The 26,495-nt window shown below is 34.2% G+C and overlaps 1 protein-coding gene across 1 annotated transcript in view; it reads right to left on the reverse strand.

The window, feature by feature from the left end:
• The window catches only part of TBCD (tubulin folding cofactor D), a 430,774-nt gene that overhangs the window by 238,696 nt on the left and 165,583 nt on the right, over window positions 1-26,495 (reverse strand). The window contains 1 exon segment of the mRNA XM_051995656.1: window positions 25,596-25,752. Within this exon segment, the coding sequence (XP_051851616.1) occupies window positions 25,596-25,752 (157 nt within the window).

Genomic DNA, 26,495 nt, shown 5'->3' on the forward strand with positions numbered 1-26,495 from the left:
AAAAAAGGCAAAAGGGCAGTCCCTCACTTTAGAGAGCTCACATGTGGATGTAGGAGAGAAAAAATGAACAAATAGGTAAAAACAAGATAAATAGGAAATAATTAAGACAAAGAAGATGTTAGAATTAATAAGAGTTAGAAAAGGCTTCCTATGGAAAAATGGGATTTTAGTTGGGAATTGAAGGCAGCCAGTAAATCAGGAGGCAGAGATGATTAGAGAACATTCCAGACGTAAAAGCTAGCCAGAAAAAAATGTCTAGAGCCTAGAGAAAGACTGTTTTGTTTCTAGAATAGCAAGAAGGAACATATTACTGGATTGAGTACATCACAGGGAGTAATTGGTTAGAAAACTTAGAAAGATAGCAGGGAGACAAGTTATCAAGGGCTTTAAATGACAAACAGAGGATTTCATATTTGATCTTGGAAGCTACAGGAAGCCCACAGGAGTTTAAGAAATAGGAGGTGATATGATTTGACCCATCTTTTAGGAAGAATGGTTCCTGAATGGAGGATAGATTACAGCAGGGGTCCTCAAACTATGGCCCGCGGGTCAGATGCAGCAGCTGAGGACATTTATCCCCCTCACCCAGGGCTATGAAGTTTCTTTATTTAAAGGCCCACAAAACAAAGTTTTTGTTTTTACTATAGTCTTGCCCTATTTTAAAAGTTTGAGGATCCCTGGATTAGAGTATCGAGAGCCTCAAAACAAGCAGACTCACCAGCATCAACTAATCAATCACTCAATCAGTAAAGATGTATTAAGATTCTACCTACATGCCAGACATAATGCTAAATACCGAGGATAGAAAAAGATGAAAAAGATATTCCTGGTCTTCAAAGAGTTTACAGCCCAAGGAGGAGAGACAAAGGACAAATAAATATTTACAAAACAAGTTATACACATAATAAATAGAAAATAATTAACAGAGATAAAATACTGGAATTAAGAGGAGTTGGAGAAGGCTTCCCCAGTAGAAAGCTGTACTTGAAGGAAGCCAGAAAGAGGTCAGTAGTTAGGAGAAGGAAGTTTTCAAGCATGAGTCAGTGAGAATGTCTGGAGCCAAGAGATGGGGCATCTTGTCAATATGGAATAGCCAGGAAGCCAATGACACTGAACTGTCATGGGGAATAAATTGTAAGAAGTCTGGAAAGGTAGAAAGATGTTAGGTTATAAAGGGCTTTTGAAAGTCAAATGGAACCTTTTATATTTGATCTTGGAGGCAATAGGAAGTCATTAGAATTTAATGAATAGTAGGGAAATCATAATAAGACCTGTGTTTTACTTTCTAGATTTTAGGAAAAATCACTTCAGTGGCTGGATGACAGATGGACTTGAGCTAAGCAGACTGACCAGCAGGTTTCTTGTGATAATTCAGGCATGAGGTGATAAGGGCTTGCACTAAAGTAATGGCAGTGTAGGGATAGTACTTAAAAGTACTTAAAATTGTCAGCATAGGGATAGTACTTAAAAGAAACTTAAAGGAAAATAAGGTCATTTTGAGAATGGAGAAGAAAGGTTGGTCTTAGCAATAGGGAAGGAGCCAGTAGACAGGAAGAGATAGAAGATAAGTGACAGAGAAGGGATGACAGTAGGGGCAATCTGCAAGACAAGACTAAATGGCTTTGCTTAAACAGGTAAAGAGTAAGGTAACTTCATCATGTAAGACGAGTAGAGGAGGCAATAATGCAAAAAGCATATGAGAAATATAAGATGGGAAAGAGGAAAAGAAAAAGGAGCTCATGGTGAATGGCCTTTATTTTTTCTGTAAAATATAAGTTCTCAGCTGAGATGGTGGGAGAGGAGAAACCTCAGAAAGGTAGAGAGGGATGAATAGGTTTGAAAGAGTTACCATGGAGAGTGAGAGAATAAGTTGATGAAGTCTGTACAGAATAACTAACTGTATAGAAGAGGGCCAGATGCGGCCCACTGAGGACATTTATGCGGCCCGCTGGGTTATGGCAAAATCAGACTGGAATTGACCTTCAACCTAAACTCGCATTAGCAATGCACACTTCCAGCACTGGGGTGAGGCAGCGGAGACAGAGTGTGAGGCGATACTGAGGTGAGGTGAATTCCCAGGCCGAGGTGTGTAGTGTGGGGAAGAGAGAGAGATGCAGAAGACGGAGAACTGACGGCCCATGGACTTGTACAGTAACAGCAGCCACCACAACAGACAGGCACGGGGGATGTACAATGCATGCTGAGCATGTCATGGCCACTGCAGGGGGAATTCACTGCAGCAGCGAAGGTAGGAGCGGGAGCACAAAGAGCGGGAGAGAGAGTGTGGGAAACAGAGGTGTCACAGCACAGAGGCAGCTTGGAGGAAGTTGGGCATTGCAGTCTGTATGTCTCTGTGTGGGCAAAATTATTGCTAGTATATTGTTTTTGTAGCGCTGTATATACATACATACATATATATATATATATATATGGAGAAAGAGAGAGAGAGAGAGAGAGAGAGAGAGATAGATATTTTACTAATAGCAATTTGGAATCCCTAGGAAATAATGATATCAAGAAAAAGAAAAATTGACTCAAAGTGTAGGATATTCAAAGAACAGTGGACTTATGATTACTTTTTCATGCAGTACAAAGAAAGAGCTGTATGTCTGATATGCCAGAATACAGTGTCTATGTTCAAAGAATAGTGAACACTATGAAACTCAACATAAAGATAAATATGATTGTTTGGTTGGAGAAATGAGAAAAGATAAAATATTAAAACTGAAAAATACATTGCCAATTCAGCAAAATACTTTTGTGAAGCAGAAGCAGCTAAATATTTCATTACTGTGAGCAAGTTTTCAAGTTGCCAAACTAATAGCACACACTGGCAGACCATTCAGAGAGGGAGAATTTGTTAAAGAATGCCTTCTTTCTGTTGTCAAAGAGATGTGTCCAGAGAAGGCCGATTTATTTAGTACAGTGAGTCTTTCAGGACCTACAATTACACGGAGGATTGAAGAAATGGGAGAAAATCTGCATCAGCATTTGCAAAACTCCATCAAAGAAATTTCATATTTTTCTTGGCACTCGACAAAAGCAATGATGTTCATGATTCTCCACAACTTTTAATTTTTATTCGTGGGATGAATGATTATTTTGAAGTCATAGAAGAGCTTGCTGCACTGCAAAACATCAAGAAACAACTACAAGAGAGGATATCTATAAAAAAGGTTTGCCAAACTATGAATGGTTTGGAGCTGGACTGGGCTAAACTAGCCAGCGTGACAAATGATGGTGCTCCTAGCATGGTGGGGTCTAAGAAAAGAGTAATTGCTCCAGAAGGAGGAGTCAACCTTTGGGAGATCATATATAAAGAGGCTCTTAGCTTCGGATTAATTAGTTACTTCGGAACATTGACTGAGATCGGAGAGGAGCACTCTGGGAGGAAGCCCACAAGCCCTCTCTCTGAGGCAAGAGAGATTCATTCCATTTTCCACTTGGCTGGCTGAAGGCTGAAGAAAGCAGAGGTAGAAGCAAAGAAGACAATCTGCAAGAGCTCTTGGAACCAAGCAGAGAGACAGGCCTCAACTAACTGGGCTATTTTGGAAGGAGAAAATAAACGTTTGCATTTTTACCAGCTGGCTGCATTTTGGGTGATTATTACTCTTAACCAAAACTACGGCTGCCTCCAGAAAACCTCCTCAAGAAACCTGCTTTCTCCCAGAGAGAACTATTATTTTAAAGAAGAAAAACACCACAACATGTCAAAGCATTTGAAGTAAAATTAGGCCTTCTCATCAAACAAGTGAAAGAGGAAAACTTCTGCCATCTCCCCACAATTCAAAATCTGTTAGTGGAAAAAACCGCTAATTGCATTCCCAAACAAAACATGTGTGGATTCACTGGAAAAATTGCAAAAGGAGTTCCAATTTAGATTTAAAGAGCTTCATCTCAATGAACAGGACATGACAGTTTTTCCGTAACCCATTTTCTATTGACATTGAAAATGTGGATACAATTTACCAAATGGAACTGGCTGAACTGCAGATTGTAACTCTCTGAAAGACGCATTCAAATCAAGCAGTTTTCATAATTTTTATGCATCTCTCTCCTCTGAGACATAGCCTCATCTCAGGAACCATGCACTCAAAATGGCAACCATCTTTAGCAGCACTTATGTCTGTGAACAGACTTTTTCTACAATGAAACGTTTGAACTCTCCAACCAGATCAAGACTAACAGATGCACACTTGCATCACTTGTTACGACTAGCAGTGACAAATATGGAACCAGACATTGACCATCTCATTAGCCAAAAGCAGGCCCATAGTTCCCATTGAAATACAGGTCCATAGTTCCCATTGAAATACTAGTAATTTGTTGATTTAACTTTACTTCATTTTAAATATTGTGTTTGTTCCCATTTTGTTTATTTACTTCAAAATAAGAGAAATGCAGCGTGCATAGGAATTTGTTCATAGTTTTTGTTTTTACTACAGTACGGCCCTCCAACAGTCTGAGGGACAGTGAACTGGCCTCCTATTTTAAAAGTTTGAGGACCCCAGTATAGAATAACTAGCAAGAGTGAGGACTCAATTGAGATTATGTAACATAAATGTGAAGCGGAAGCAATAGAAAATTGTTTGATTTTTTTCCCACCTTCATTCAATAGCATCTATATAGGAGTGAAGGTGGCAGATAATAAAAGATACTTATCATGGTGCAATCAACAAAGTGATGAGGGAATTAGGAATTCAAGAAGATAGATAAATTGGTTCAAGAAGGGGAAAAGAAGAAAGTGGATAAAGTAAGGGAAATGATCTGGGAAAGAATTCACAAGTTGAGAGAAGTCATAGTTTAGAAGAAGAGTAAGGATTGGTAAGGAAAAGGAAAAAGGAGGGTGAAATATCAATAGAATAAGGTCAAACATAAGGATTTTGGAATTCCTGAACATTAAGGTGGTACCTTTGTGGATTATGGCAAGATGACATAGTGGAGTAGAGGAATAAGTTGTGGGAAGTAAATAGTTAGGTAATAAGTAGTAGCTGCCCTAACTGAATCATCAGGAAGATGTCAGGTTTCAATGACTGACAGAAGAAAAAAGGAGGAAAAAGATCTAAGATGTTACTTATGGAACAGGCATATCAGACTGCACAGTCAAAAGAGTAAGTGGCATTTGATTAGAACTCTAGGGTAAGGTGGTAAAGTTAGATGGGAATAAGGTAGATGGGAGGTGGTGGATGAGGTTTAAATGATAAACTATAGGCTTCAGAATCACTGGGATATGTACATTATGACTGGATGTGAGAATGTTCATCATTGAATAGAAAAAGTACTCTTCTTTCCAAAGGAGGCTGGAGAGCAGGCTGGACACAAGTTCAATACAAGTTGGAAGGCACATAGATGATCAGATGGAAGTGCCCATTTCACTATTCTTTACTTTAAAGCTTGGAGATTAGATAGAAATCAATATGGTAAGTGGAAAAAACTCTAACCTGCACGGCAGAAGGAAGCTTGTTTCCCCCAACTTTGGATGAACTGAGGTCAAAGGGAAGTTTTTTTCCTCTGTACTTCTGTGTTGGAATCCTTACTAACTGCTAACTAATTAGAGTTGATCTAATCTTACAAGAAGATTTTGGCCAGAACCTGAAACAAGGTACTAAGTAGAACTAATTAATACAAGGCTTGTGTTCACACCTTTACTCATTGGAGTCCACAAGTATGCTAGCTTCACAAAGTACACTTTCTAACTTCAAGGGAGTCCACACCTCCCTTAAAGCTCGTTGGGCCAGAGAGCACTATGGGAGAAAACCCATAATCCCATTCTCTCAGAAGAGTCAGATAAAAGGCCAGCGATGAGGGATCTATGGCAGAATACATTTTTTCCACTTGGCTGGCTGGTGGCGGACGAAGAGCTTTCAGAGGATAAAGCTACGAGTGAGAGTTCAGTGGACAACCAGATTCATCTTCATCTCACACCACTGTAGTTGGTGGCTGGGCTCCCCAGAAGGAGACAAGAGAGACATTCCATCTCTGTGTTGGTTGGAGGCTGAAGAAAGCAGAGGCAGAGGCTGAAGGACAGAACCTTTGGATTTGGAGATATTCGGAGGGCTCTAAGCCTCTAAGCCCTGTGTTTTGAGAAGAACAAGAACTCCAACACATTTGAACTCATAACACTTCTGCATAGGGGTTCTCTACATCCTACATCTCTACAGGATAGATCTACATCTGATCCTGGGAGATCAGACTGGGAGTAGGATGTGGAGTGGCTTTATGAAAATGGAAATAGTAGTGGCCTAAATTCCTATTGTGAGGAAGCACACAAAGCAAGACATACAAGCTAAGAAGTCAGAGGAAAATCACTTCGGTGAAAAGAGATAAGAAAGCAGAAGAGAAGGAAAAGTGGAGAGGAAGAAGAGAGAGAGAATAGAACAGAGGGAGAAAGAAAAAAGATGATAGAACTATCAGTAGATTGCCTCAATATTTTTTTATAAAATATGAAGCAAAGTTCTCAGGAGGTATCAGCACTTGACACTTGTTTAGCACTCATAGCACTTGATTGTTGTCTTGATTGAGTAGTAGGGATGTGAGAATGACCAGATAAACTCCCCAGTTTCACCATTACTGGTATTGTTCTCAGTTATGGGCAACTCCCATGCAAAAAGAGGTGCACAGGATTGTCAGGTTGGAGTCCACAATGCTGAAGTTGTGGAGCAGACAAGTTGTAGGGCAGTTCCTGCAGAACAACATGGCTACATCATATAGTCTTCCAGTTCCCAAAACAGTAGTACTGCAAAGGACAAGAAGTGATTAGCATGCTAAGCAGAGGGAGGAGCAGGATAGCAAGAACAGCACCCATGGGAGTCCAAATGGAGACTGCTGCAATGATAATGAAGGACCCAGGACTCCTGGCAGCCTTGAACCCCAGGACATGACTGTAACCACCACATTATTGGTGTATACACACACACACACACACACACACACACACACACTCCATCCTCCAAGAAGTTTGGATAGTGTGGAATGGGGGAGATAAAGGTCAAATTTCCTTTCAAAAACTGAGTTAGGTCAAGAAAGGAAGAACCTGGCAGGGCTAGGTTTCTCAAAACTAGAAGCCCCACTTATCCCTTTGGGGAATTGGATGAGGAGGAATGGTTAGGCTATGGACTGGAGATGTAGTCCTCATGGGAAAAATTTGCTCAGCACTCAACGTTTTTGCCACTCCTCTTGTCTTCTGGAATCAGTTAAAGACAGTACCTGTTGGTACAGTACGTGCTACAATACAAGATCAGGATTTGGGAAAAAGAAAAAGTGTAAGCCAAGAACTGAGTTCATTGTGGGGGAAAAGGAGTATCCTAAAGGTTAGTTATTATCAGATAATAACTAATATAAATAGTTTATATAATATAAATATTATAAATACATGTAATAAAAGTTTTACATTTTATCCTCACATCAACCCTTAAAAAGGTAGCAGTATTATTATTTTCATTTTTCAGTTGAGGAAACTAAGACAGACAGATATTTGAGGTTTTCTTGGCAAAGATACTAGGGTGGTTTCTCATTTTCTTCTCCATGCCATTTTACAATTGAGGAAATTGAAGCAAATACAGTTAAGTGACTTGTCCAAGGTTACACAACTAGTAAGTATCAAAGGCCACATTTGAACTTATAACTTCCTACTTCCAGGCCCAGTGTTCTATCTATTGCAATGCCTAGCTGCTATAAATACAAAAAGCAAAGTACTTCATTCTTCAATTTATGCCTTCCCAAATAGTTCCTTTTCCTTCTCCTTTTATGGGACTTAAATACCAAGATGTATAAATGTGCTATATGTATAAACTTACCTCCAGACGTATTCAATTCATAATCCTTATATCCCTGATTCTATTGCAAAACTTTTGTCTTGAGAGCAGAGTACTATAAATATTTTGATGTCGTCTTATCAATGGCTTCCTTGGAATGACCTTAAAGATTGTCTTATTTCCTACACAGCTGCACTCATTTAGAACTTTGATGTCTCAGACTGTATTCATTTTATTTTTGCATTTCTCTGTCTTTCCCATCATATTCTATCCCTCTCCAAACTCATCATTATGAAATCTCAGTACCTTATAAGATCAAATCAGCTTCAGTAAACTCAATCCCTCTAATTGGAGGATGAATCCATAAAGTCCTCAACTTCCATTTAAGGAGAAAAGAAAGGACAGTTATCTTTATATCTCCAAATTCTTACCTGCTCATTTTGAATTTCTTTGACTCTTCAACTAATTTTGCATTTCTTCTACCATATAGGGAATTTCTTCCTGTATCCCTACCCACTTCTTAGTTTTCTTTAGTATGCAGTCTTCTCATGTTCAATTATAAGCTTCTTGAGGAAAGGGATTCATTCTTTCTATTTAAATTTGTCTCTTTGCTGTTCCTGGAACAAGATACTCTTTCAACTATGGACATTTTCACTGGCTGTCATCCATTCCTGGAATACTCTTTTCTTCCTGACTTCCTTCAAGTCCTAGCTAAAATCTTACCCTCTAAAACAAGCCTTTTCTAATCTTTCTTAAATCTAATGCTTTCTCTCTGTTGATTCTTATTTATCCGATATGTAACTTGTTTGCACATACCTGTTTGCATATTATAAGCTCTTCTAGATCAGGGATTATTTTCTGCCTTTCTTTGTATTCCCAGAGCTAATAAGCACAATGCAATATACATGGGTGTTTGAAATGTTAATTGACTATTATTATTATTATTATTGATAAGTTCTTAGGGTATAAATCCAGTAAAATAAAATTTCTGGGTCAATGGGCATGGAACATTTTAGTTTATTTATTTGCATAATTCTAAACTGCCTTGCAAATTGGTTGTACCAATTCATAGCTCCAGTAACAATGCCTTAATGTCCCTATAATCCCACAAGCCTTGCAATACTGACTTTTGGCATTGTAATCTTTGCCAACTGCAGAGTATGTGACTAGGACTCTTAGATGATCAGAAAGCTGCGATAGGGAAGCAGGGAACTAGGTTTCAGGTCCTAAGTCTAAGAACAGATATGTCTCCTTTTAGGGAATGCTAGATCTGGTGTTAAGAAAACTCATCTTCCTGAGTTCAAATCTGTCCTCAGACACTAGTTGTGTGACCCTGGCCAAAACATTTAACTCTGTTTGCTTCCATGTCCTCATCTATAAAGTGACTTGGAAAAGGAAATGGAAAACTACCCTAGTACCTTTGTCAAGAAAACACCAAAATGGTATTAGGAAGAAATGAACACAAATGAACAATAATTTAAGAGAAGAAAAAGGGGTGGACCTAACTAGTATGTAGAGAGATTTAAGGCAGATATATCAACTAGCAAGCTAATGCAATGGTCCAGGCAAGTGCTATGGGACAGTACCAATGTGGTGAAAGTGTCAGAAAAGAGAAGTTATCCTAGATAAAGTATAGGACTGGTATTCATGAAGTCTATTTCTAATTTAGTCTCTCAAATTAATATCTTACATCCATGTAAAACTTATAAGAGTTCTATGAGTAAAGTCCAACAGAAATGATTTATAACAAAACTATATATGACTACATATATAAATGTATAGAAAGTATTAGAAGAAGATTCAATATAAGTCCAGTAGAAATTAACTTCACTTTGAAAATTAAGAGAAAAGGGTTTTTTGGTTGATTTTAGCAGAGATAATGTGTGAACTCTCATACTCAAAAATATACTGTCCAAATTACTTGATCTAAGTTGATTTTTATTGAAATTTTTTATCGCTTTATCTCTATTACTAAATGTTACAATGTTAAAGTTCCAAATTTTGCCATGTTAAAGAAAAAAAAATAACAAAATAGCCATTACCCAAATGGACAGTTTTATCCTAATTCTGTACCTTCAAGCCAGCTAAGAGGAGGAATCAGTGGTGTTTCCATGTAAAACAATGGCTGGTCTCCAAAGCTATTTATTTTAAAAACAAATATAGGCTTAAATTTAAATTTCATATTTTAGAACAAAATTAAGTTTGTCACTAGAAATTTAGCAATGATAGTTGCTTTAGGCACACAGCTTCTAAAAAATTGCTTTTTATTATCATCAAACTCAAGTACATTGAATTACATCTAAATACATAATGCTATATAAAAACTAACAAATCTCAAAATTTTGATTGATTTCAATATGTCCATTTTAATGTCTTTTTCAACAATATATTTCTATTTTTCATTTTATTATGAAAATTTAAAAACCTAATCTAAAAATGAGTCATTCATTTTCATTCTGCATTTGAAAGGAGGGACCATTAATAGTGATACTACAAACAAGCCAAGAAACCAACCTCTGCATAAGCTGAAACGTGTTTAAGGCTTAGAATTTGCTTTCACTGTAGAGATTTATGTGATACTTCACCAGACTTTCCTAACACAGAGGAATAGTTTGTGTTAAAGTCAAGTGGAAGGTACATGTCTTGACTTGTTAGAAACTCACTTTACCTGATTTTAATAAGAACTGAAACTGCTATATGCTCCCATATATCCATTTTTTGATTCAATTATTATAGTACTTTTGAAACTTAATAATGCTAAATACATTATTCCTAGTTTTAAATAAAAATTTCCCAATTTCAATATTAACTTCAATTGTTCTATCACTTCCCTCAACAACTTTAATTCATTCAATATCTTCATTTATCAACCACTTGAAAAACTACAGAGAAAAAAAAAGTTAAGACTCATTTACAACTTTAGTCATGTTTTATGTCTTATGGAGTAAATACTATTGTGAAAAAGAAAAAAAAATCTAATGGATTAAAATTACAAAATCAAAATAGATTAAAATTCCATCTCTTTAATGTTATACCCTGTGATAGAATTAAAATCATTTGGGAACACAGACACTTTAGGTCAAAAAATACCTATTGAATTTTCGCATAAAGAAAAAGGCTTATATTTTCATTCATGGAAGTTGTAATATAAAGAAACAGAGAACAAAATATAGCTCTGAGCAATACTTCATATTTTCTTATTCCTCAGAACAAACTTGCCCTAAAGAAAGAAGTATCAGTTGAAGCAATATCCATTTTTTTCTTCTCACCACAAACACCTACCACCCCAGGGAAGGTGAAGCTACATGCACTCCCACAACTCTGCATGTACTGCTTTAATAAGGAGCTAGGCTAAGAAGTAGTAAAACATGAGAGTCAGCATTCACCTCTCACTAGGAGGGGCAGATACCAAAGCAGAGTCATTCACTAAACACTTACTTCATGATGCTTACAGTGAAGTCAAAATGAACTAAGATTACAAAACAGTTTCAGGTGATGAAATCTATTTATCAAGAAATAACTATAGCATTGTTTAGCAATAACTATTTAGAAAAGTGCATTTTTCTCTGCACACTGCAAATGGTTCAGGGCTACTGTCACAATCGTTTTTTAAAATAATTCAAAACTGCTTTGCACAAAAATATTTAAACGTTAAATGTTTCATTGTCTCTGTGTTAAACTCCACTTTCAATTTCAAGACATTCACATTTCTATCTCAATCAGTACATTTATTTTTCCATTTACCTTCTCTGACTGGGAGGTAAGCAAAAAAAAAAAAAATGTTTTAAATAAAGCATAAATTATGAACTTTAAGAATCTTATCAATTCATCCAATGTACTTCAACAGGATATTGTATAAGTGAAAACACTTATAATTGTTTTATGAAAGAGTATTTACTCAGATTGCTTTGGCAACATCTTTGGAAGCAACTGAACTAAATCCTTAAAAAAAAAAAAAAAAAAAAAACCATTAAGCAAATCTGAAGGATGTAAATTAGTTTCATTTGTTGTTGATGTAAGAACAAATATTTTAAAATTTGGCTGCCAGTAGCTAGCTACCTCATATTCTCTATGATATGAGAAAAGTTTCTCAATAAATTATTTCATAATGTTTTTTGCCACTTTATTATTACCTTCTACTTGGATTCTGTCAGCTGTTTTCGTCTCATTTTGTGAACAAAATTTAAGTGTTACTTTTTTGGTTTGTTTTTTTTCAGAGACCCTATAAATACTGCAAAGTTTCTAAATACTGGAAAGAACTACACTTAACAGAACTTTGTCATTCACCACCTTATTTACTGTATCTAAAAGTTGGTAATTAAAAATGTATAAAGTATTATAAACAAAGAAGATTTTCCTTTGAAAAATACACCAAATCTGATGATCAAAAGAAAAGGTATAGAAGGAATGGCAGGTACAAGCCAGCACCATCCTCTATGATTTATATTAATCTATATTGTCTTTTTATTTAATTTGGATTAACTGTGTTAATTAGCTTAAATTATTCATTTGCAAAAATTTGTCCCCATTATTTTATCACAGCCAGCAAAATATGGATTTGGAATCTAGATAAATGTGGGAGAATTACAAGTGAACCTCCTTAAGAAACCTGTTAAACTAGACTAGAAAAAAAATGCACTTCGACAAAGGGCATTTGTAGTGATTCATGAAATAGGAACATAAATAAAATGTCTAAAGAAACTTCAAAGAAAAACATGTATGTGAAGCAAACATATATATTACATATATAACAATGATTTCTGACATCATTTGTATTAACAGGAAATAATGATACTAAGTCTCAATGTATAGACAAAACTGAATTTAATCTGCATTTTGAGAGGTTGACAATTTCAGTGTAAATTGTTGTATGGAAAAAAGAGTGAAAGTCAAAAAAGACTGGATTCAAGACTTTATTCTAACCATGATTATGTGACTATGACCAAGCCCTTACTCTCTCCCTAGTTCCCAAAATTACTTCTAAAACAAGTTACTAGAGTTTCCAAAGAAGAGATTTCCTAAGAATGAAATTTTGATTCAGACCAACAAACCACACTGGGCTCCTTCCCTCCCTTCTCAGTAATAAGCAATAAAATAGGAATGCTTACAGAAATCAAGAAAGTTTAATATCCATATAGATCAAAGGACCCAAAGTATAATTTGTTTTTATATAGCACAATCTCAATTCTCCATTCACATTATTTTGTTCCGAAAGATCTCATGCATTTCTAGAAACTTTTAAGGCACTTGAATTCTACTGTCTACTCCCTACATATCCATGGTTTTTTCCCTTGACTAAACAGAGAAACTTGTGAATGCTAGTTCTTAAATACAAAATGTGTCAGTGACAGGTCAAGAATTTCAGTTCTCAAATTATAAACTGCCTACACAGGGTGTGACAGGATAAACTTACACATACTACTCCACCCAAAGACCACAATGTAACCTGAAGGGACTCCTTGCTTACTTAGGAGCATGATGTAGACTAAAATGGATAATTCTATAAAAGATCTCATGGATTTAACTAAGGGAGGGTGTGTGTGTCTGTGGGGGGGGGGGGGGGGGGGGGGAGGGGGGAGTGAAAGGGGGGGTGTGTGTGATGGGAGCCATCAAGTAGAAATCAATAGCTGAACAAATCTACAATTCACTATGATTTAGGTAGCAATGTTCTATACAAAGAAACAAACCTGAAGGAAAGGTATCAAAAGGCACAACAATATTAAATTCAGTGCTAAATTTCAAATCTCTTAACTAACTAGAAAATAAGTGTTACAGAAAATTAAATAAATAAAATTGTTTTTAGTTTCTTGTATAGCAGTAGTAACAGTAGAAGTATAGCAGTAATATAACTGAGAAATGTGATTTTAAATTAAAAGAGGTAATGAAGGGCAGAACCAAGATGGCAGAGTAAAGTCAGGGGCTCTCCCAAGTTCTCCCCTAAATTCCTTTAAATAATGACTCTAAACAAATTTTAGACCTGCAGAATCCACAAAAACGACAGAATAAAACAGTTTTCCAGCCCAAGACAATTTAGAAGTTTGGCAGGAAAGGTCTGTTCCATGAGACTGAGAATGGAATACCAGCGCAGACCTGGTCCCAGCAAACCAGAAAGAAGCAGGTCTCAGAGCAACTGAATCAATGGCAGCTGTAGCAGTTTCCAGACCTCTCAGTTCTGGACAACTTATAAAGTCAACAGGAAAGCTCTATCACACTAGGTTGAGAGTAGAGCACAGTCCAGGGCAGGCCACATCAACACAGCCCTGACACCAGAAAACCAGGAGCAGGCCCTTGGGACTCTGAATCACCAGTGGCAGAAATTACTTCCAGGCTTATTAGATCACAGTTCAGAAGTAAATTACAGAGGTCTCTTTGCTAGCCCTGAGGCAAGACTGTTGCTTTGTGCCTACTCAGATCTGGATCACAGTCCTAGGTAGCAATCTCAGGACAAGGAGGAGCATTAGCCCACCAAATTTTGGGGCCACAATGGAGTAGAGATAGTGCTTATGATTCCAAGACACAAAATAGTACTTGTGATTACTCACAGATTATATAGCACAAGGCACGAGAGTAGTAAACACTCCTCCTTAGATCACATCACTTTAGAAGAATTGGAATTTTGCAGACCTCTAGAAGGATCTCTGAAAACAACTGTACAAAGCCCCTGAAATATAGGACAGTATATTTCTTTCTACCCTAAAAGTAGGACCTACTTACACTAAGAGTTAAAAATCAAGAAATAGACTGGAAAAATGAACATACAAAATAAAACTGTGATCATAGAAAGTTACTACAATGACAAGGAAGATCAAAACACATACTCAAAAGATGATAATAAAGTCAAAGCTCTTACATCTAAAGCCTCCAAGAAAAATATGAATTGGTTTCAGACTACGGAAAAGCTAAAAAAAGATTCTGAAAATCAAGAGAGATAGAGGAAAAACTAAAAAGAAAAAATGAGTGTGGTGCCACAAAATCATGAAAAAAAGAGCCAATAGCTTGATAAAGGATACATATCATACCCCGCAAACATTACACCAAAAAACACTGGGGCAACTAGATGGTACAGTGAATAGAGTGCCACCCCTGAAGTCAGGAGGACCTGAGTTCAAATCCACCTTTAGATGCTTAATACTTCCTAACTGTGTGACCCTGGGCAAATCACTTAACCCCAACTGCCTCAGGAAAAAAACAAAAAACAATTCCTTAAAAAACATACTATGCCAAATGGTAAAGGAGATGCAAAAAGTCAATAAGAAGAACACCTTAAAAAATAAAACTCGGATCAAGGAGGAAATATTGGAAGCAGTCAGAAAGTTAACAATACAAACAAACAAACCCCAAAACAATTCAATTGGAAATTGAAGGGATGTCCAATTGGGTAATGGCTGAAAAAGTTGTGGTATAAGAATGTAATGAAATACTATTGTTCCATAAGAAATGATGAGTAGATGGATTTCAAAAAGTCTGGGAAGACTTAAACATGAATTGATGCTGAATGAAGTGAGCAGAGCCAGAAGAACATTGTACACAATAACAGCAACATTATGTAGTGATCAACTATGATAAACTTAGCTCTTCTGAGCAATACAATGAACCAAGGCAATTCCTAAAGATTCAAGATGGAAAATGAGTTGCACATCCAGAGAAATAACTATGATGTCTGAATGCGGACTGAAACATCTATACAACTTTATCACTTTATTGTTTCTTCTTTCTCATGGTTTTTCTCCTCTTGTTCTGATTTTCCTTTCACAATATGACTAATGTGGAAATATGTGTAAAATGAATATGTGTGTGTATATGTTAAACACATATCCTCTATCAGACTGTTTGCTATCATGGTGAGGCAGGAAAGAAAAAGGGAGAAAGAAAAATTTACAACTCAAAACCATAGAAAAATGCATGTTGAAAATTATTTTTACATGTAATTGAGAAAAAAATAAGATAATATTAAGTGGGGGAAAAAGGATTTAAAAAAGAAATAATTCAAGCATTATGGAACCACAGTCAGAATAACACAAAATTTAGTAGTTTCTACATCCAAGAATCAGAGGCCTTAGAACATGATAGTCTGGAGGACAAAGAAGCTATTATTACAACCAAGAATCACCTACCCAGTAAAACTGATTATAATCCCTCAGAAGAAAAAAGATATAGATACTACACCAACAACATTTACAAAAAACCAGAAATATTTGAGAGTCTAATCAATGTAATAAGCATTCCAGAGGACAGATGCTATTCATCTCGTGGCTAAGAAGTAATAAACTAAAAATGAGATACATTTTTGGACATGATTAATATGGGGTTTTATTTTGTTTAATTAATTAACTACAAAGGATTTTTTTTCTTCCTTTTTTCTCTAGAGGAATGAGGAAGTGGAAAGAAGAGAAAATAAATATTCACTAATTTAAAAATAAAATATGTTTAAGGAAAAAAAAACCAGTTAAACTTGTTCAATAAAATATAAATTTAGAAAAATATGGATTTTATGAAAAGATCACAAAAGCACTTAAAATGACAATCTTGGAAAACTACTTTATTAGTGTTAAAAAAAATAATAATTTTTTAGATCTGAAACTTCATTAATGTATGGAGTTCCCTCTAGGGAAAATCATTTTCCAAATATAAATATGCACATAAATAATTAAAAATAAAGTATTTTGAGGAGGGACAGAATACTAATAGTCCCCACGCATGCATAAATACACCTACAAAGAATGAATAGCAATAGATGACCAGAATCAATGGCAAGGAAAAAATATAGCTGCTAAATAGAAAAAAATTTTAATAGCTACTAAATGCAAATTTTATTCTCTACATTAATAAAGAACTGAATAAAAACTTCAGACTTTTCTTAATACTTTTATCTGGAGTTAGGACTGAAACATAAGGTCAGAGTCAGAAAGTTACAGACCCACATTCTATCTAAAAGTCTTTTTGTATGTTATACCTCAATATACTCTGGAATCCAGTAAAACTGGCCTCCTTGATGTTCTCAAACAAGAACCAACATCTCTCAACTCTCAACATGTTCTCTAACTACCCTCATGCCTGGAACGCTCTCCCTCTTCACTTCTATCTCTTGATTTCCCTGGCTTTCTTCAATTCCCAGCTGAAATCCTACCTTCTACAAGAAGCCTTTCCTGATCCCTCTTAATTCTTTCTGTTAATTATTTCCAACTTATCCTATATATAACTTACTTGCACATAATTGTTTGCAAATTATCCCCTCCCCTTAAATTGTGAGTTCCTCTAGGTTATCTTTGGCCTTTTTTTTTTTTTAAACTCCAATACTAGCACAATGCTTTTCACATAAGAGAACACATTTTTGTTTACTGGCACATTAATTCTGGGTATTCCCAATGCTCTATCCTTCTCTTCTCCTTCTAATCTACAAAATCTATCTATTTATCTATCTATCTATCTACCTTAGATATCTACCTATCTGTCTCTTGTATTGGCTTCTTTTTTTTGTTCTCCATCCAGTCTGTCATTTACTTCTGCTTATTAGATATCTAAAACTGGACATCCTGAAGTTATCTTATATTTAATATGTCCAAAAAGAGCTCACTTTCTTTTCTATGCTTTCTATTGTTGTTGTTGAGTAAATTCAGTCATGTCTGACTCTTCAAGGGCCCCATTTTTGGCTTTCTCTTAGCAGATAATAGAGTGATTTGCCATTTCCCTGAGGAAGGAAGGCAAATAGAGTTAAATGATTTGTTTGAGTGTCTTAGGCCAGATTTTGAAGTCACTCCAGGCCTAGTACTCTATACACTACACCTCCTAGCTGTTTCCCCTTTACTTCTTCATTATTCCCCTAGGGAATCACTATCATCCCAGTTATGCAGGTTTATAACCAAGCTGTTCCTTTGTTTGTTTATATATATATATATATATATATATATATATATATATATCTTTTTTTCTTTCTCTCTCTCTCTCTCTCTCTCTCTCTGCCTGATCTCCCAACCTCAAGGTTCTTTCTACACAAATCAACTTTCTTTCTACAATAGAATACCAAAATAATCTTCTTAAGTCATCCCATTTAGTAAATTTAAGGATCAAATACTATTTGATCTTTTATTTGACTTTTTTGCCTATTTGACTTTTAATGCCATTCATAATCAATCCCCTTTCTATTTTTCCATTATTCATGGGAAAGTAAACATATTTTTTCAATTGGAAAGAACTATGTGAAGATTAATTCTATTCGGGGAAAAGAATCAAATGTCTTCAAAGCATAAAAAAAGTTTCATAAGAAGAAAAACTGAGGTGTTTTATATTGCATTTATCTTGGGAGTAGATATGTAATGTGCCTACGTTTTATAGTTACATTTTGTATTTTTCTCTGGGTTATACGGTGTGTGTGTGTGTGTGTGTGTGTGTGTGTATGTGTGTGTACATACACACACACATAAAATATCAGAAAAAATAAATTGAACAAACCATAAATTAACCCCGAGAAAAAAATTCCACAACCAGATGGTTTTACAAATCAATGATTTCAAACAATCAAAGAATAATCAATTCCAGTATCACATAAGGGATCTTTTCAAACTCTTCAGTAAAAAGATATATAATTTTATATCTAAACTTGGGGGAGAGAAAGAAGAGAAAGAAAACTGCAGACCTATATCTCTAATGAATATTCACTCAAGAATTTTAAATATGTAAAAAATATTTTACAATAATATATTTGAAACATTGTATAACATGATCTGGTTAAATATATATATCAGAAATGCAAGGATGGCTTATTCTAAGGAATATTAAAATATAATAAACCATATAAATAATATAAATAATAAAAACCACATATAGTAATGGGGTAATAGTAATCAATTGATGCAAAAATGCTTTTGACAAAATCAAATACCTATTTAATTAAAACAATGGAAAACAGGACTAAGTTGACTGTTTTTTCTAAATTCAGTAAAATTTATAAGAATTCTAAGAAACATTTCACAAGAAAAAACTGATTAAAAGGTAAGAACGGGCAATTGCCAAGGGAAAAATTCCATATTATAACCATATTTTTAAAAAACCAAATCATGATAATTAAAGACTTACAAATTAAACATACACAAATATACACATAGAGTTTGTTGTCCAAATAAAACAAATTCAAAACAGGGACACAAGAAGTATGGAGAGAATGAATTTAAAAGGAGGATTATACAGGGAAGAGCTTCAAAATGAAATAAATAATTTGATTTGCAAGTCAAGTTTAAAAGATGAAAAAGAAAATGTAAAAAAAAAAAAGTATATGCCAATAAATGGGGGAATGAGTAAACAAGTTATTTTATATGAATTTAAATAAATATTATTATACCATTAAAATTATGAAAAAAGAATTTCAGAGAATCCTGAGGAATATGAACTGATGCAGAGTAAATAGAATAACATTTTAAAAGGACAGTAAAAAAAGGACAAAAACATATTATAAGAATTCTGACAGAGGTAATTACTTAGCCATACTCCAGACAATCCTATGATGAAATATGTTGCATACCACTTGACAAAAAAAAAAAAAATCAATGGAGTAAAAGTGTAAAAATGAGATATTAAACATAGATATTATGTATATTAATTATGCTTTATAATAATATTTCTCATAAGAATTTTGGGTTTTTTTCCCCCCATTCTCTCAGTCTTTAGCACTGGTGGTGAGGTTATGAAGAGAATGAAGTAAATAGCACCAGTGATTCCACTAAAAAGGCAAGGAGAATCAAAAGGGAATACAGAAAAGCAAGGCAATTTTGAAAGAAATATGATTCTATTATATAGGTTTTTTAAAAGTCAATTGATATGAAATATAACTATAATCTTTTTGTGTTCTTCTATGTATGTAGAAATGTTATTTTTGGTTTGAAATTTCAAAGCAAAAATCATCTATGGGATTTTTTTTATTTTAAAAAAGGAACTGCCATTTTCAAGTTTCTCAACTTTCAAGTTAACATCCAAATAATCTGAAGAACAAACATACATAGTAGTAAAATTGGCAAAAACAACCATATTTACATCTACATTTTCTTTTTTCTACATAACAGCACCACACCTTCCTTTCTCCCTCTGCTGCTTTCTGCAAATGCATATATACACATATACAAAAAGTGAATACAGTAACTACTGATAATTACAGGATCTTATTTTAGTCAAGACAAACAAAATTAAAGGAAGACTCAGTTATTGATATTGATGGGACTGGAGGAAGGAAAATCTGGTAAATACTCCATTCTTCTCCCTCCATCCAGTCACTTCCTACTAATCAATTGCTTCTTATCTTTTTCTTTGATGTCTCCTTGCCAAACTACTAATCTAAAGAAATCATCATCAAAATCACTCTAGAGGGATAATTAATAATAATCCAGACTAATGATTGCAAAATTTTATTGATCAAAAAAGAGATTGTACATATGCAACTATATTCATAGATATTTAGAAAATCTAGAAATTTAACAATCCCTGTGTCCAAAAATTAGACAAAGATTAAATAATAATAGATTTTAAGATCAATAAAGAGCTATCAGAATCTGAACTGAAAAATGACATTGTCAAGTGTACAAATTAGAAAATTCATTAAAGCAGATGAATTGAAGACAGAAGAGAAAGCAGACAAACAATTGCAAAACTATTTTAACAGTCCAAGGTGCTAGCTATGTAAAGAGAAAGAAAACAGATTTGAGAGACTTTATTTAAGTACAATGGATAAGACTTGAAAAATTGTTGTAAAAGATAAGGTAAATAAGACACTTCTCAAGGAAAGAACTCCAACCTATCATCAACCTTATGAGAAAAAACTGTTCCAAATCAATAAGAAAAAAAATCAAAAGAATGGTGAGGTTCCTCTTCATATTTATCAAATTGGTAAAAAATGACAACTGCTGAAGGTGCTACCAACACATTACTGCACTATTAATATAGCTATCACTTCCTCAGGGCACTCCTGTAAGCAATTTAAAAATAAACCTGACCTAACAAAGAAATGCATTAAATGTTGGGGATATAGAAAAAAGCAAAAACATTGTCCCTCCTATTAAGGAACTCACATTCTAAAAGAGAAAGAGTGGGATGAGAAGGAGTAAATCCAAGATATATACAATAAAAAAGTATTATATTATAATACAACAAAAACACTTAAAAATTATTATAATCACATAAGTAAAACAATAAGAATCAGGCAACATCTTATAGAGAAGCCGGCATTTGAGTTTAATCTTCAAGAAATGCCAGGAGGCAAAAGTGAAAGGCAGAACATTCAATTATCATGAATAGCCAGTGAGAATTAAGACTATTGTTTCTTTTTCCCCCCCTAGATTATGGGCTTTATTTATTATTATTATTATTATTATTATAGTGTTTTATTGACAAAACATATGCATGGGTAATTTTTCACCATTGACCCTTGCAAAAACTTCTGTTCCAACTTTTTCCCTCCTTCCCTCCACTCCCTTCCCTAGATGGCAGGCAGTCCCATACCAGTTAAACATGTTAAGGTATATGTTAAATACAACATATGTATACATATTTATATAATTATCTTGTTGCACAAGAAAGATTGGATTTAGAAAGAAAGTAAAAATAACCTGGGAAAAAAACAAAAATGTAAGCAACAACAAAAAAAGAGTGCAAATGCTGTGTTGTAGTCCACACTCATTCTTTCGCTGGGTGTAGCTGGTTCTGTTCATCGCTGATCAACTCATTGCCGAAATTAGGCACTTCCATTAGAACTGATCCTCATGTGGTATTGTTCAAGTGTATAATAATCTTCTGGTTCTGCTCATTTCATTTAGCATCAGTTCATGTAAGTCTCTCCAAGCCTCTCTGTATTCATCCTACTGGTCATTTCTTTTAGAACAATAATATTCATATGCCACAATTTACTCGGTCATTCTCCAACTGATGGGCATCCATTCAATTTCCAGTTTCTAGCTCCTATGAAAAGAGCTGCCACAAACATTTTTGCATACACAGGTCCCTTTTCCTTCTTTAATATCTCTTTGGGATATAAGCCCAGTAGTAGTACTTCTGGATCAAAGGGTATGCACAGTTTGATAATTTTTTGAATATAGTTCCAAATTGCTATCCAGAATGGTTGGATCTGTTCACAACTCCACCAACAATGCATCAGTGTCCCATTTTTCCCACATCTCCTCCAACATTCATCATTATGTTTTCCTGTCATCTTACCCAATCTGAGATGTGTCTAGTATCTCAGAATTGTCTTGATTTGCATTTCTCTGATCAATAATAATTTGGAATATCTTTTCATATGGGTAGAAATAGTTTCAATTTTATCATCTGAAAATTGTCTGTTCATATCCTTTGATCATTTATCAACTGGAGAATGACTTGATGTCTTATAAATTAGAGCCAATTCTCTATATATTTTGGAAATGAGGCCTTTATCAGAACTTCTAACTGTAAAAATGTTTTCCCAGTTTATTGCTTCCCTTCTAATCTTAAGATTATTGTCTTAAGGACATTATCACTGGGGCACTGAGTAAAAGAAAAAGACTAAAGAGAAAGGTCACTGCAAAAGTAGTAAGAGGGGAAAGTAAGTGAAGGCTTTTAAATTCTGTATTTTATCCTGGAAATTATAAGTAGTAAAGTCACATTGTTGGAATCCTTACTAACTGCTAAGTAATTAGAGTTGATCTAATCTTACAAGAAGTTGTTTTGGCCAGAACCTGAAACAAGGTACTAAGTAGAACTAATTAAGACAAGGCTTGTGTTCACACCTTTACTCACTGGAGTCCACAAGTATGCTAGCTTCACAAAGTACACTTTCTACACCTCCCTTAAAGCTCATTGGGCCAGAGAGCACTATGGGAGAAAACCCATAATCCCATTCTCTCAGAAGAGGCAGATAAAAGGCCAGCGAAGAGGGATCTATGGCAGAATACATTTTTTCCTCTTGGCTGGCTGATCACGCTGGACTCGAGAGGAACGACTCTGGTGCAGAGAACACTTTGACGGATTTCAGTGGAGCTACGCCAGAAGCCCTCTCTCCGCGGCAAGTTGGTGGCTGGGCTCCCCAGAAGGAGATAAGAGAGACCTTCCATCTCTGTCTTGGTTGGAGGCAGAAGAAAGCAGAGGCAGAGGCTGAAGGACAGAACCTTTGGATTTGGAGACATCCGAAGGGCTCCAAGCCTCTAAACCGGCTGTGCTTTGAGAAGAACAAACTCCAACATTTGAACTCTAACATCACATAGTCAGATCTGTACTTTAAAAAAAATCACTTTAGCAGTTGAGGATGGAATGGAAAGGAGACAATTGAGGCAGAAAGAACCAAAAAACGACAGCAGGTGAGGAGGAGAAAGGAAGCAGCTATCTGAGTAGAGAGAAGAGCATATAAGTAAGAGAAGTGGAAAAGAGCTAGATTGTAAAGGGCTCTGAAACAGTATTTCATATTTGATAACATAATATAATATTACCATGCTACAAGAAATGATTAAAGGAACTTTGGAAGACTATGAACTGATATAAAATGAAGTCAGTAGAATCATGAGAACAATTTATACAATAACTACAACAATGTAAAGAAAAACCTATTTAAAGATGTAAGAATGCTAATCAATGCAATGACAAAGCATGATTATAAATGCTCTGCAAAACGAATGATGGACCCAGGTTCAAAATGATATATACATTATCTGACATGACTATTTATGGAATTCTTTTGTTTGAATACATATATTTGTTACAACTATTTTTTAAATTTTATTTCAATGGAGGGGAGATGACTATAGAAAATAAAAGAAGATTGGTAAGACTGATAGAAAAGAAAGAGAGAGATTCACTGAAGACTTTTTTTCTTTTACAAAAATCACAAAAGAGAATAAAAGAAAGGTGAGAGGGATATACACACTAGCAAAATCATCTTTGAAAGAAATGTGTCCATACATTACTGATTCTCTTTTAAAAAGTGATAGCAATAGAGATTCATGATTTTGGATATATGCTCATGTTTCTGTTCTTGGAACATGGGAAAATTGATGCTTATATATGTTTTTCAAATTCCAAACAATAAAAAAAATAAAAATTATTTTAAAAAATAAACTGAAATAAGGATCATGTAATACATTTATAATTTGTAAGTAAATATGCACATTTTGTGAATGATCAAAAAGTTTTTACTAAAAACAGGTTGGTCAACCATAAACTAGAGACATAGAAACTAGCTTATTTTTCTCCTAAACCAAAATAAAGGTACACCTGATATACAGAAATAGAAAGAAAATTCTCAAATGTAAAACATCAACTGAGAGATAATAGCTTGTAGGTCAAGCATTAGACCTTCAAACTATGAGACTACACCAGTGTAAGCAGGATGATTTCAAAAAAGTCTGGAAAGACTTATATGAACTGATGCTGAGCGCTGAGTGAAGTGAATAGAACCAGGAGAATACTGTAGAGCAGTGACAGCAAGATTATATGATAATTAATATACTTAGTTCTTTTCAGAAATACAGTAAATTCTAATTAGAATTAATACAATTCTAATATACTTGGGATGAAAAATGTCATCTGCATCCAGAGAAAGAACTATGAAAACTGAATGAGGATTGAAGCATATTAGTTTCATCTTTTTGATGTTATTTTTTCTTTCTTATGGCATTTTTTCTTTTTGATTTTTCTTTCATAATAGGACTAATATGGAAAAATGTTTAAAATGATTGCACATATAGAACTTATATCAGATTGCTTGCTGTCTGTGGAGGGGAGAGGGAAAGAAAGGAGAAAAAAAAGATTTTGGAACTCAAAATATTAATCTTACAAAAGTGAATTTTGAAAACTATCTTTAAATGTAATTGGAAAAAATAAAATAAGATTAAGTGGCGGGGTATTAAATCAGTATATGATTACTTTTGAGTAATTTCATTACTACCCTAACTCATCTCCCTCTAAAAAGAAAAAAGCAAAAAAACTCAAAGTAATCACAAGATTAAGAGCTAAAATATACTTTGAATACAGTATAACCACTTCATTTTGTAGATGAAAAAATGAAGCCTGAAAAACTATACAATTATTAATAATGAACAGAATTGGTATCTATTTGTAAATATTCTAAACAATTTTCAATTTTTAAAAAAGCACAAGAACATGTATTTTGTGCTATGCCAATCTTTCATGGTAAGAATCAAGGAAGTGCTAAAGGGAAAAATAATACATCTTATATCACACTAATTTTTTTGTCTCTGACTATTTTGTTACTTTGAGTAAACCACTTTTTTTTTATAAATGAAGTTTTAAAAAAATATTAAAAAAAGAAACAAATAAAGCCTATCATGGGTATCAGGGAACTAGAATCAAGTTACATTCAAGATTCTTTAACTTTTAATTTTAAAAAATGTGTTAAGTAAAAGAAAACTTTACCTTCAAGAAAAGAAAGGGAGATTATATGATATTTTACTTTTAAAACGCTTTCCTATTTTTTGATATAATTAAAATTCAATTAACCAAGTTAATTATCAATAAGTGATCTGTAAATGAAAAAGAAAGTTTATTTTAATTGATATGCTTATTAATTAAGTACTAATTTAAAGGATAAGGGATTATCTTTATGTGTGGGTATGTCTAACTGGGACAGTATTGCTCCAAAAAAGAACATGCAGGCACTGCCCAAGATGATGACAACATTGGATAAGATATGCCGATATGTTATTGCTATAAAAAGTCTACTGATGAATTGATATTTCCTAAAATAAATTTATTCACTTGCCCACTTTAAGTCAATAACAAGCTAAGTGAGTAAAAGATATCAAGCAAGATTCATAAATATCAATGAAAAAGAGTAAATCTTTGATCTGTAAAATTGCACAAAATATGCCTTACCTTGAAATCATATTAACAAAAGGTTTCAATTCCTCAGGCTCATAGGCACGAGCAAAAGCCCAACAAACATAACATGCAGCATCTCTCACATTGGAACCCACACTGCAAGCGCCTCGTTTTTCATCATATGTTAGTGCTTTCAATATCACAGGGACAACTAGGGAAGAGAAGTGAGGGAAAAGAATTATAAAATTCAAAGTGAGCAAAATTAAACACACACACACACACACACACACACACACACATACATACACGCTGCATGTATACATAGATACATAAATTTAATGTAGTTAATTAGATATGTAAATATATTGATGTTAAATATGGATATAAACATAGATGTCATAAATATGTATATATTTGCACATATATATAATTTCTAATTGCATCCTTAGTGTTCAGCATAGTATTTTGCACATAACACTTATAAATGCTTTTTAATACATTCCATTATAATTGGTAACTTCAATGAAAAGGTAGGAATTGGTTAAGATGGTGAAAAATATATGGGAAAGCATGACTCAATAAAAAGGAATGGGAGTGGCTAGAGAATTGAGAACTATATAAAAACCAAATCCCTTTTATATTATGAACACTTTCTTTAAGAAAAGAACTGAGAAGCAAACATAACAAACACACACACACATTTTGAAAAATAATCAAATAAATTACATTTTTAACAGAATAAAATTGTGATTGATATGATACTTATGCCTAATAAGTACCATTATATGACCAATTCAAACATCAGTATTAATTTTTTAAAGTAATTTGAAAAGATATGGTAAATTTATTAAAACTCAATCCTGAATTGCTTTTTTAAAAAGCAATTAGCAATAAAATTTGAAAATCAACTTCAGAAACTATCAATATAATCTATAATAATTTTCTACAGAAAGT

The sequence above is a fragment of the Antechinus flavipes genome, chromosome 4 (genome assembly GCF_016432865.1).
Source record: "Antechinus flavipes isolate AdamAnt ecotype Samford, QLD, Australia chromosome 4, AdamAnt_v2, whole genome shotgun sequence".
Classification (NCBI taxonomy): domain Eukaryota; kingdom Metazoa; phylum Chordata; class Mammalia; order Dasyuromorphia; family Dasyuridae; genus Antechinus; species Antechinus flavipes.